This window comes from Diaphorina citri, unplaced genomic scaffold, assembly GCF_000475195.1.
Source record: "Diaphorina citri unplaced genomic scaffold, Diaci psyllid genome assembly version 1.1 scaffold971, whole genome shotgun sequence".
Taxonomy (NCBI): Eukaryota; Metazoa; Arthropoda; class Insecta; order Hemiptera; family Psyllidae; genus Diaphorina; species Diaphorina citri.
In genome coordinates this window covers 88,412-100,780 of record NW_007378402.1, presented here as the reverse complement: position 1 = coordinate 100,780, position 12,369 = coordinate 88,412, and the positions used below count along the sequence as shown (strand labels likewise).

At 38.1% G+C, this 12,369-nt stretch overlaps 1 protein-coding gene across 1 annotated transcript in view; it reads left to right on the top strand.

Moving 5' to 3' along the window:
* The window catches only part of LOC103513452, a 47,824-nt gene continuing 35,455 nt past the window's right edge, over positions 1-12,369 (top strand). Inside the window, exon 1 of the mRNA XM_026826640.1 lies at positions 1-242. Within this exon, the coding sequence (XP_026682441.1) occupies positions 1-242 (242 nt within the window). The remainder of the gene's footprint in view (positions 243-12,369) is intronic.

Sequence of the window (12,369 nt, the reverse complement as noted above, 5' to 3'; positions counted from 1 at the left end):
ATGAACCTGCCCAACTTACCGTCACCACGGAAATCCCCGAATGGACTGGATAGCAAAACCATCAACAAACTTAACTACACGTCTTTCTCCATATCAAATATCCTGGGCAAGGATAGTAGGAATAAAAACAGTCATGCCAATAACCAGACGGAATTGCACTTTCAAAATTCTGCGGCTCTAGCGGCTGCAACTTTAGCTTCAATGCATCCTCATGCCCCCGGTGATACAACCATGTTATCCAGGTAAGCCAACTTAACCATTAACCAACTCTTAAGACAACATTTTAAGATTTTCATATTTTATTTTTTCATAACCAACATTTTCATATTTTATTTTTGCAATTTGAAATCGACTTCTGCTTTAATTACCTACTTTCAGTGTCCGAAATCACTAACATTCTCTTACAATAAGACGTTCTCTTCTTTCTCTTCCATATTTTCTTTTTTGGTAATTTGAAACCGACCTCTGCTATATACTTACCTACTCTCCGTGTCCAAAATCGTGTGCGACCTATATTGCCTTCTGGTGTTCCGGTCTGCATTGACTAGGTATAGGCCATAATCCTACCCCTCTTAAACAGATAGAAAATATAAATCGTTGCTAACTCGTAGAAACAAAAATGGCTGAAAAGAAAAATATACACAAGAAATATTCAACACACCTCTAATATTTCTCCTGATTAGTCTGTTACAAATTGTAAGCTTCATCTCCTACCTCTATTATTATAAGGGATATTTAAAGTCGACCCCTCTCAATGAAGAGGGGGACATTTGAAAAACGAACAGAATTATTTTAATCTGGAAAAAAAAAATCCATTCTATTGCAAGCTATTGACGATTGGCCTATCTACAAAGAGAGAAAGAGACACATCAGGGTGCCTGGGAGGGATTATGCCTAAAACTACACAAATACCTACTACAATACATATCCCAGCAATTACAATACATATTGCAGCAATTGCTTCCAATAGCTCTCAATTCAATTGCAATCAAAGGGTGCTCAGCTTGAAATAAAATATATTTAAATATGTTTCCTTTTGTTGGAATTCAAGCACAATGCGATTATTTGCAGCCATACTAAGCACTTTTAAGCACTTTTCTGTACCAAGTACACAACATACTTTTCAATGGACTTGTTGAAATTAAAATCATTTATTCATCCGTCAAACCTACAAAACTAGGTAAATCAATATTTATTGATACCTAATACGCACAGCATTAATCGAATTGTAAATGTAAATCAGATAGTCAGATAAAATCAAAATGAAAATTAGTAAATTAGAATAGAATAGAATAAACAAGCAGGGTCCGTCCCTCCGGGAATTTTTAAGTCCGTATAGTGATTAGAGAAAATCAGTACCTATCTACCTATGTACCTACCTAATTTGTTTAATATTCAGTTTATTATAATAATTTTTTAGCCCGTAGTTTATTCGATCGTGGTTAAAGAATACCTACCTATGTACCTACCTAATTTGTTTAATATTCAGTATATTAACATATTCGATCGTGATTAGAGAAATCAGTACCTATGTACCTACCTAATTTGTTTAATATTCAGTTTATTATTATTCTTCATTTGATTTTTTGATTTTACTTTCATGTAATGATTTAAAATCAAGACTAGAGCCCGTTCTCCCTTTATTCCCAATATAGTGTTCAAGTCACCCATCCAATTATTGGCCTTGCTCGGCGTAGCTTAACATAGGTGACGCTAAAACCGGTCTTAAATTGTCGCTGAATCATAAAACTTTCTCGCTTTGAGTTTATAGGTCGTCGCGACAAATTTCAAGATCAGAGCTCATTTGTGTGAGAAAATGTGACGAATCCAGGAAGCTGAGGTTTTTTCGAAGTGATGGAGAGTTTAGTAGAGGGCAGGAAATCTGCTGTTTAATATGACAAGTGAAAGTATTATTATAGGGATATCATTATTCACTCATATGCCTTTTTTCTTCTTTTTATAAGTAGTGAAGAAGGAATGGTTTCAAATTGGTGGACGTGCCAAAACTCCTGTGATTTGATTTCAAGCAAATGGAAAATTGGTGGGCAATTTGATTTACTGAATTACTTATTATTAGTTAGGGCGTAATTCTCAAAAGGTTTGGAATTTATTATTGATTTTAATTTGTTTTACCAAGTGTTGTGTCCACCCTTAAAAGTTCTAACTTTTTAATATTAGATTATGTGGTGCCTACAAAACGTAGACTAGAGATTTTTTCCCCTGTTCTCTTTGCCTATCTCGATATACCATCAGGTTTCCTAAGCAAACAATTTTCACCAGGATAAAAATATAAAAAAAAGGCGAGATAAAAACAACTCGATTCCACCTATCTTCCCATGAAAACGTCACAGTATTGCCAATAAAAGCGCCATATCTATAAGAAACCGAGCACAGAACGTGGTATAAAAAGGGTATGTGGCATCTCAGCATTTGAGTGCTTTCTCCAATATAAGGCCGTTAATAGAGTACGACACTTCACTTAAGTGCCTTAATACACTTCACACATAACACCCATATTTATGAACAAAATGCTGGCTCTTAAGTTCGTGCTAAGCATAGTCTCACAGCATTTGATTGGTCAATTTTGACTTGAGACTGATCTAAGAACGATCATTCTTGTTCATAAATACGAGTGTAAGTGATTCTATAACCTCCTGCTTGGTGCTTATGTTAGTTTTATATCATGAGATAGGTTTGGAAGGCGGTTTTTAGAAGGGTTTTATATTGTTTGGCTCTTTATGGGTTTTGATCTTTTATGTGCTATCTTGAGAATGGTTGGAATCCCAGGTCATTTTCCTGGGCTATAACTGTGTTTGCAGTTCTACAGATACTGATGGGGAAAGTCCACTTATTGTTTGGAATTGGTGGATGTTAACTATTCACATTCATACCTACTGCATACTGAAGATTCCAGATACCTATGCCTTTTACTTTAATCCTTTTTGCACCCGTTGATACCGTGATACGACCTACAATCTCGGCATTTACTGATCTGCATCATGTATTTTTTGTTAATTGGGAATGTGAAGAGATATCTTGTAGCCAAACGGCTGTCTCGCTCGTGATTTGCACATCTGCAAACTCTGAATAATATCAAAATTGCCAAACAAATGAAGACGCAATAAGTCCAAACTCCCAAAAGATATATCCATATCCAATGCACACCATTACAACTCATTACATGCGTTTCCAAATATCAAAAAGTAGCTCCGATGCAAACTGCAAACCCATGCCATCCGCTACAAAATCATTCCTAATGACATCAATATTGTTCCCGCAAACATCAGCAAGAAAGCCACCCTCCCTGCTGAAACTCTCACAGCCTATTACCTTGAGAACCCTTAGCACAATATCCCCATCCGAATTATCGAATGAAAAAGCGAAAAAGGTATCAAAAAAGAGCAAATTAAAATCACATTAAATCATTTTCCCGATGCGTTTTTCCCTTTATGGAATTATTCCATTTTGGAAATCTCCCCTATTCCTGTTTTGTTGTGATATTATTACAAATACAGTCTGGAAAATTACTCGGAGGGAAGATTTTCCCAGCATATCCCTTGTGTTGTTTGTACGCATGCGCTGTTGTGGGGTTTTCGGAGAAGAAAAGAGAGGATGCATTTGGAGAAAATTTTCACGCGATAATTGAGTACAGGGATGAAGGGAACCATTATTCGTTTAACGTACAGGGTGTGGTAAACGATACTTTGGGGTCATTGAGGTTAATGCGGTCTATTATTGGTGCTGGTACGAAGAATTCCCCAAGTGGCTACTATGGGTGAAATCTGGTTGTGGGCTGCGACTGCGAAATCATTTTGTCCCTTACAGATAATTAAATCTTTAATTTTCTTATTTCTCGTAAGTCCATTTTCTTTGACTTCCTTATTTCTCGTAAGCAGAGTTAGAGTCCTGACTGAGGCATAAAAATGTGTCCAATGAGAGTCATTTTTGTGGAACATTATTGACATCTGAGGCTTTAATGCGACGAAGTGATTCTTTGAATGTCCTGGAAATGTCATACAAATTCGGAACGGTAGCATTTGATAGATCTTCAAAAAGTATTTGTATTTTGTATAACAATGAAAAAAGCTAACTGCTTTTTGCCACCTTTGGTGTCTTCCAATCGAAATTTTCTTACCTCCACAAATCCTTCAAAATATCATCATCATGGATGGAAGTACAGGCCAGGGTATTTTTTTTTTTTTCTTTTTCTTCTTCTTTTCCTCTTTAAGGAGCTTTAACACTACGGGCAGTAGGTCGATCGCACTGGCCATGATAGTGGACAGTAAAAGGACACTTTTTTTCGTAGATCCTATATTTGAAACTCTCGCAAAGGGAAGGATGAGAATGAAGGAGGGAATAGATATAGCCGGCGAGCTAAAGTGGGAGTATTATAAAGGTATTAGAAGTTAGAAGATGGAAGCTGAGAGAGAGAGGGAAAGAGAGAGAGAAAGATGGGGAAAGTTTTCCAACTTTAAAGTGAACGGCAATAAAGACAAGATGATTGTGAATTATTTAACAACGCGCACGGAAAAAAGCGAGAGAACTGGGAAGGAAAAGGAAGAGAAGAAGAAAAAGGAGGAGAAGAAGAAGAAGGAGGAGAAAAAGAAGATGAAGAAGAAGGAGGAGAAGAAGGACAAGAAGAAGGAGGAGGAGGAGGAGGAGGAGGAGAAGAAGAAGAAGGAGGAGGAGGAGGCGAAGAAGAAGGGGAAGAAGCAGAAGGAGAAGAAGAAGAAGGAGGAGAAGAAGAAGAAGGAGGAGGAGGAGAAAAAAGGAATAAAGAAAGGGAAGAGGAAGAAAGGCAAACTTAGAGCACCATAGTCTCTTTTCCAACTTTAAAGTGAACGGCAATAAAGACAAGATGATTGTGAATTATTTAACAACGCGCACGGAAAAAAGCGAGAGAACTGGGAGGGAAAAGGAAGAAGAAGAAGAAGGAGAAGAAGAATAAGAAGAAGGAGGAGGAGGGGAAGAAAAAGAGGGAGAAGGAGAAGAAGGAGGAGGAGAAGAAGAAGGAGGAGAAGAAGGAGAAGAAGAGGAAGGAGGAGAAGAAGAAGAAGGAGGAGAAGAAGAAGAGGAAGAAGAAGGAGGAGGAGAAGAAGGAGAAGAAGAAGAAGAAGGAGAAGTAGAAGGAGAAGAAGAAGAAAGAGAAGAAGAAGGAGGAGGAGAAGAAGGAGAAGAAAAAGGAGAAGAAGAAGAATAAGGAGGAGGCGAAGAAGAAGGGGAAGAAGAAGGAGGAGGAGGAGGAGAAAAAAGAAATAAAGGAAGGGAAGAGGAAGAAAGGCAAACTTGGAACGCCATAGTCTTAGAACCATTTAATTATGTATTTAGTACGAGGGCCATGATGATAATAATAATAATACCTAAATGAATTTTACACCCGAGATTTCCATCTTGGAAAATTGCCAGGAAAGAGAAGAAGAAGGAGGAGGAGAAGAAGGAGAAGAAAAAGGAGAAGAAGAAGAATAAGGAGGAGGCGAAGAAGAAGGGAAATTGCCAGGCGTGGTTGCAAAGGGACGGAGAGGTTGAAATTTTGTATTCGGGCTTCTGAGAAATTCGGTGATTTTTTGAGTTGAGTTGAGCAAATAGCCGCTTTTTATTCGATTCCCTGTATGTATTGTATTACCACTATTAATTCCTTAAAACGATTAGCAATTATAAGGACAAAGGATAAAAAAAGTGTGTGTCATTGATTTTTAAATTTAAAAGCTAATTTCATCTAAAATTGTCACATTTGAGGACTACCATGATGATACGTCTTTAAAACTGATCTAACATTGAGACCCCTTCAATGTTGCTAGAGTTTTTGGTCTAGCGTTTCTGGGGGTGTTGTTTAGGCCTTTATCTATCCCCATAGAACCGACCCTGGGAATCTTCTCTTCCCTTTCTTCCAACATCGTAGAACATCTTCTCAATCCCTCTTTTCCTCTTACTTTCCCCTCCGAAATTGCCAGGCGTGGTTGCAAAGGGACGGAGAGGTTGAAATTTTGTATTCGGGCTTCTGAGAAATTCGGTGATTTTTTGAGTTGAGTCGAGCAAATAGCCGCTTTTTATTCGATTCCCTGTATGTATTGTACTACCACTATTAATTCCTGAAAACGATTAGCAATTATAAGGACTAAGGATAAAGGATAAAAAATTGTGTGTGTCATTGATTTTTAAATTTAAAAGCTAATTTCATCTAAAATTTGTCATACCTATTTGAGGACTACCATGATAATACGTCTTTAAAACTGATCTAACATTGAGACCCCTTCAATGTTGCTAGAGTATTTGGTCTAGCGTTTCTGGGGGTGTTGTTTAGGCCTTTAATTATTCCCATAGAACCGACCCTGGGAATCTTCTCTTCCCTTTCTTCCACCATCGTAGAACATCTTCTCAATCCCTCTTTTCCTCTTACTTTCCCCTCCGTTTCTCTTCTTTTCCCTTCCCTTCTTTTAACGTTCCCTTCATCACTAACTTCTATCTTGCCATAATTTTTGATTTTCCCTCTGCTCACGATCTCGAGGGAAAATTAACTGGGAGAAAATGTTCATCGAGGTTGCCTATTAAATATTTAACGCTCCGCTCTGAGGAAGCTCCAAGTAAATGTTTTTCTTCATTGATCTTTTCCGGTGGAGCGTCGTAAGAATTTCTTTCGTGAACTCTGGGAGATTTGAGCTTTTTGAAGAGATTGGATAATGGATAGAGGGAAGGAACTTTTTGAAGAGCTTGGATAGAGGGAGGGAAAGAACCTCTTTTTTTATGAGGTTTGACAGAGGGGACTGTAACTGCTAAGGTCTTATCGTCCCGAAATCGAAGAGAGGAGACAGGATAGGAGAAAGCCAGCCGTTCCGAGAAAGAACATTATCCGTTCAGGATAAAATCCGGCCCGGGCGGGAATCGAGCCCACGGCCTAGCGCTTACAAGGCAGACGCGCTACCAACCAAGCTAACTAGACTGGCGGAGATTTGAGCTTTTGTTCACCGAAATTTTACGTCTTCATTTTGTTCTAAGATTTTAGATTTGAGTTTTTTTCCGGGATATTAACATTCTTTACGTCATTGTTTTGTCTCACTGACTTACACCCATATTTCTGAACAAAATACTGGCTCTCAGCTTGCGTTCAAGCATTAATTCCAAAAATCTGGTTGGCCAAAATGTGTGTAAGACTGTCTTGAGAACGAGAACTATCTTGTATTTGATGGCGTTCTTGTCCTTGGTGAGCAAATTATGATACCCATTTCCATTAGTTCTGCAATCGCTATTTCATCTAATAACTAACCTACCGACGCCCGACGCGACGTACCAACCCTGGTACGATGCTTTCCCGGATTTTTGATTAGACTAACCAAGGTTGATAAAATTTAATTAAGCTTTTGGGAAAGTTCTTGGAGCAGTCTTAGAGAATCTTGATCCACTTCAGTAATCCAAATAAAATCTCTTAGGTAGGTATATATAATTATTTATCTTAGTCCATTTTCTCCCAGTTTAACAAATCCACGCAAGTTGTTCTCCATTTTCCACTGCACTTTAAATCTATCAACACTATTGCTTCTCACATGACGTTATCATCAGCATGGAGTGACCTCAATATAAACTCAATTTTCTCAAAATCCCTCTTTCTCTGAATATTGACTAGACCCAGATCCTTATCTCGGCCAATGTTTACGATTGTTTGGAGATGATAGGCGATGATAAAGGCAAGTGTTTTGAAGTGTTCAAGCTATAGGAGATCTGGGGGTTTTCTATGTACCCTTTGAAACCCCCTAAACCCTATGTACCCTATCTAAACCGTCTGTGTACCCTTCCAAACCCTCCGTGTATCCTTCGGAATTTCGAACCCTCCTATATACCCTTCTTCAGGGCCGTATTTAAGGACCGAGGGGGCCAGGGCTCGAGCTTCATTTTAACCCTCTACCGGAGGCGAAACTCCGAAAATTTGGAGCATAGGTACATCCCAGACACGGCCCTGCCCTTACTAAACCCTCCTCCCTCCTAATGTACCCTTTCTAAATTCTCCATGGATCTTTCCAAAACATTTCTGTAGGTACCCTTTCAATTTTCAACCCATCTTTGTACCCTTGTTTAGACTGTTCTAAAAGGACTATTAGGATTTTGAGATCTTTATCGCATTGAATGTAGAGTTGTGATTTTAATTTCCTTCCGGAGTGGTGGATAAGGTGTTGGTGGTTTTGTTGACTTCCTTTTGATCATGTATTGATGAAGAATATTGAATAACAAGAGAATTAGTGGGTGTCTTCTATTCTTTTCTCTTCTCTCTCTCTCTCTTTCTCTCTCTCTCTCTTTCTTTCTCTCTCTCTCTCTTTCTCTTTCTCTCTCTCTCTTTCTTTCTCTCTCTCTTTCTCTCTCTTTCTTTCTCTCTCTCTTTCTCTCTCTCTCTCTTTCTCTCTCTCTCTCTCTCTCTCTTGCTCTCTCTTTTTTTTATTTTCCTTTTCTCCGTTCTCAATTGATTCTGTTCATTTCATCTACTTACCTACCTATATGTATTTTTGTTCCTAAACTATAGTTTTTTCAGAAGCATCAGCTCATCAAGATCGTGAGATAAGTAATTTCTTGGCGGCGAAAACAAGATGATTAGCACCGAGCTATTAAATTACACAAGCTATATCTAGATAAATACTACGAACAATAGGTATATATCTATTTTATCAGATAGGGTTTTTAAGTCCGTCCTTCCTTTATTATTACAATAGTAATAAAAAGGTATAAGGGACGGACTATTGTATTCGCTTCGGTGTCGTCACTCTGTTTCCATAGGTTTGGACCAGGTTTGGGCTCTGATCTTGAAATTTGTCGCGACGACCTATGAACTCAGAGCGAGAAAGTTTTAGATAACACTTCAGTCGTTATTTTAAGACCGGTTTTAGCGTCACCTATGTTAAGCTACGCCGAGCAAAGTCAATAAATGGATGGGTGACTTAAAGTTAATTGAGTAATTGTGGGATTTTTTTTTTCACATTTTCTCACACAAATGAGCTCTGATCTTGAAATTTGTCGCGACGACCTATGAACTCAGAGCGAGAAAGTTTTAGATAACACTTCAGTCGTTATTTTAAGACCGGTTTTAGCGTCACCTATGTTAAGCTACGCCGAGCAAAGTCAATAAATGGATGGGTGACTTAAAGTTAATTGAGTAATTGTGGGATTTTTTTTTTCACATTTTCTCACACAAATGAGCTCTGATCTTGAAATTTGTCGCGACGACCTATGAACTCAAAGCGAGTAAGTTTTAGATAACACTTCAGTCGATCATTTAGGACCGGTTTTAGCGTCACCTATGTTAAGCTACGCCGAGCAAAGCCAATAAATGGATGGGTGACTTAAAGTTATTTGAGTAATTGTGGGATTTTTTTTTCACATTTTCTCACACAATTGAGCTCTGATCTTGAAATTTGTCGCGACGACCTATGAACTCAGAGCGAGAAAGTTTTAGATAACACTTCAGTCGATCATTTAGGACCGGTTTTAGCGTCACCTATGTTAAGCTACGCCGAGCAAAGCCAATAAATGGATGGGTGACTTAAAGTTAATTGAGTAATTGTGGGATTTTTTTTTCACATTTTCTCACACAATTGAGCTCTGATCTTGAAATTTGTCGCGACGACCTATGAACTCAAAGCGAGAAAGTTTTAGATAACACTTCAGTCGTTAATTTAAGACCGGTTTTAGCGTTACCTATGTTAAGCTACGCCGAGGAAGGCCAATAAATGGATGGGTGACTTCAACATTATATTGGGAATAAAGGGAGAACGGGCTCTAGCCTTGATTTTAAATCATTATACATGAAAGTAAAATCAAAAAATCAAATCAAGAATGATAATAAACTGAATATTATACAAACTAGGTAGGTACATAGGTACTGATTTTCTCTAATCACGATCGAATAAACTACGGGCTAAAAAATTCCCGGAGGGACGGGCCCTGCTTGTTAGCTTTTTAGTGTATATAGAATACCTATCTAGATAAACAGCGGGTTTAATTAAATTAAGATATTTACAGGTATCGTGTTGATAGCCCCGGCATTGGATCAACAATAAATAATAGATATTAAATTACATCGGGACACGCGAAACCAACATATGGGATATCGGACGCGGGGCATTGTGTTTGGAGCGTAACATGTTCACATACTTCACATGAAAGATATTTGTGATAGCAATCTCTTTTAGATAAATCAATGAAAAACGTAGTTATTCAACTTACACTCAGAGTAAATGGAAATGGAACATGTTCAGTGAGGTTTGTGGAAAAAATAATAGCAGAGCATATATATGTTGCCTGGTAATCAGGAGGGCGTGGGTTCAATCCCAGCCGAGTACTGGTGTCCTCAATTTAGTAGCCTACTGCTGGGATAAAGGAACTCTTTACTCCCATTCGTATTAGAATGTTATTTTAATCGGGGTGGCTAGGCATTAAGGAATAAATACTTGAATCCCATCACACCACACCCATCACACATCCACCACCACACACCACATCCACCAGGCATTAAGGAATAAATACTTGAATTTGATCAGCAAATTACCATCTTCAAAAGGACAAACCTCTTCTGAGCACATTTCACTTGAACACATAAAAGAGCACAAATTATCCAAAGCAATATGAGGGGAAAATTCGTAATCCATTTCAATGTTTCTGGTAAGAAGACAAAATACTTTGAAGATTTTGACAAAGTTTTTTCTTTCGTTTCTTCCGGGGGAGAGAGATGTTCAACACGTTAACTTCCTCCCTACTTGCAGTGAAGCGAAGTTCACCCACCTTACAAAAAATAAAGCTAGAGAAGCAGCAGTGGTAGGAAATCGAGTGACTTAGAAGATACTGCCCTACTTTACCTAAGAATATGTAGTATCATACCGTGGTACGTTGTAAAATGGTAAATAGAAGAGAAGAATAACAGAAAGTTGATAATATTGAACACATCTAATGTTAGATATATGGTCAGAGCTTTGAAAATCTGTATCTTCAATTATTTTAAACCATCACCTTGATAATATTAAAGCACTAATAATATGCGTAGATACCTATACATACATTAATAATCACTGGGGAAAAGCCCTTGATTTTCCAGCACTGCTCAAACATTCCATGTTAGAAATATTATTCCTTCTTCTACCTCGAAGTAGAAATTTTACAAAGGGTTCGTAATTTGCGTGCGTGACAACATACAAATATTTGGGTAAAAATGATCAACATTCAACAACTGGGTAGGAAAAAGAGGTTATGAAGTGTTGACAGAAATGAAAAGGGGAAGAGAAAAATGCTGGAATGGGAACGCTGGTAAATACATAAATTAAAAAGAACATCACACAGATGTACACAACACAAAGGACTCCAAAGGAGGGGTTATAGAAAACATATTAGGAATCGTTTATCTGATGAAAACTTAATCAAGTCTTGCCGACTTTTTACGGATGAAGGAAAGGGTAGTTTTGAGAGCGCTTTTTGATTTGAAAAGTTTTTAAATTTTTAGAGATCCCCCTTGCAGGCGGATTTGGAATGGATGGTTGGATGGATTTTGTAACTTTTTTGATTTTTTGAGCGTTTCGTTTAGGTAGTAATTTGTTTGGATTTGTATATGTACTGTACCTATATGGGAGTATGTTTGCATTTCCAATGCAGAGGTCGATTTCAATGGAAAGGTGTTTTAATAAAATCTCTTTCAGAGATTTTCATATTGTTGTTCTAACAAGGCTAAACGATTGTCAGAGAGCCAAGTACTTACTTCGAAACGGCTGGCTTTCTCCTATTTTGTCTTCCTTGCCAGCCTAGTTAGCTTAGTTGGTAGTGCGTCTGCCTTGTAAGCGCTAGGCCGCGGGTTCGATTCCCGCCCGGGGCGGATTTTATCCTGATGGGATAATGTTCGTTCTCGGAAACGGCTGGCTTTCTCCTATCCTGTCTTCCTTCTCTCCTCGATTTCGGGACGATAAGACCATAGCAGTTAAAGTTCCCTCTGTCAAACCTCTTAAAAAAAAAAAAAAAAAAAAAAAAAAAAAAAAAAAAAAAAAAAAACAAAAAAAATTGTGAATGGGCAAATAGGATAATAGAATGGTAAACCCGATCATCCCTCCTACGTTAGACCTGTCCGTCTGTACTGGTTCAAGAACAGTCTCTGACGCGCTATGTGTTACTTTCCTAAGGACGGGCATCGAACGGCGGTTCCCGTGCTTAAAGTACTGTAGCAGGATTAGACTTTGTCTACAAGTTATCATCCCATATTCAATATTGAAAATGCATCACCCTGTTTTTCCTTTCGTCCTGGTTGTTTCAAAAACAAATCTGTTCGTAATAAATAGTGCTTCTATTGTATGGATAATGTCTGCCCCCTTCTGAACTTCTCCAAACTGGTCTCCCTTGACATGTGACGATTCC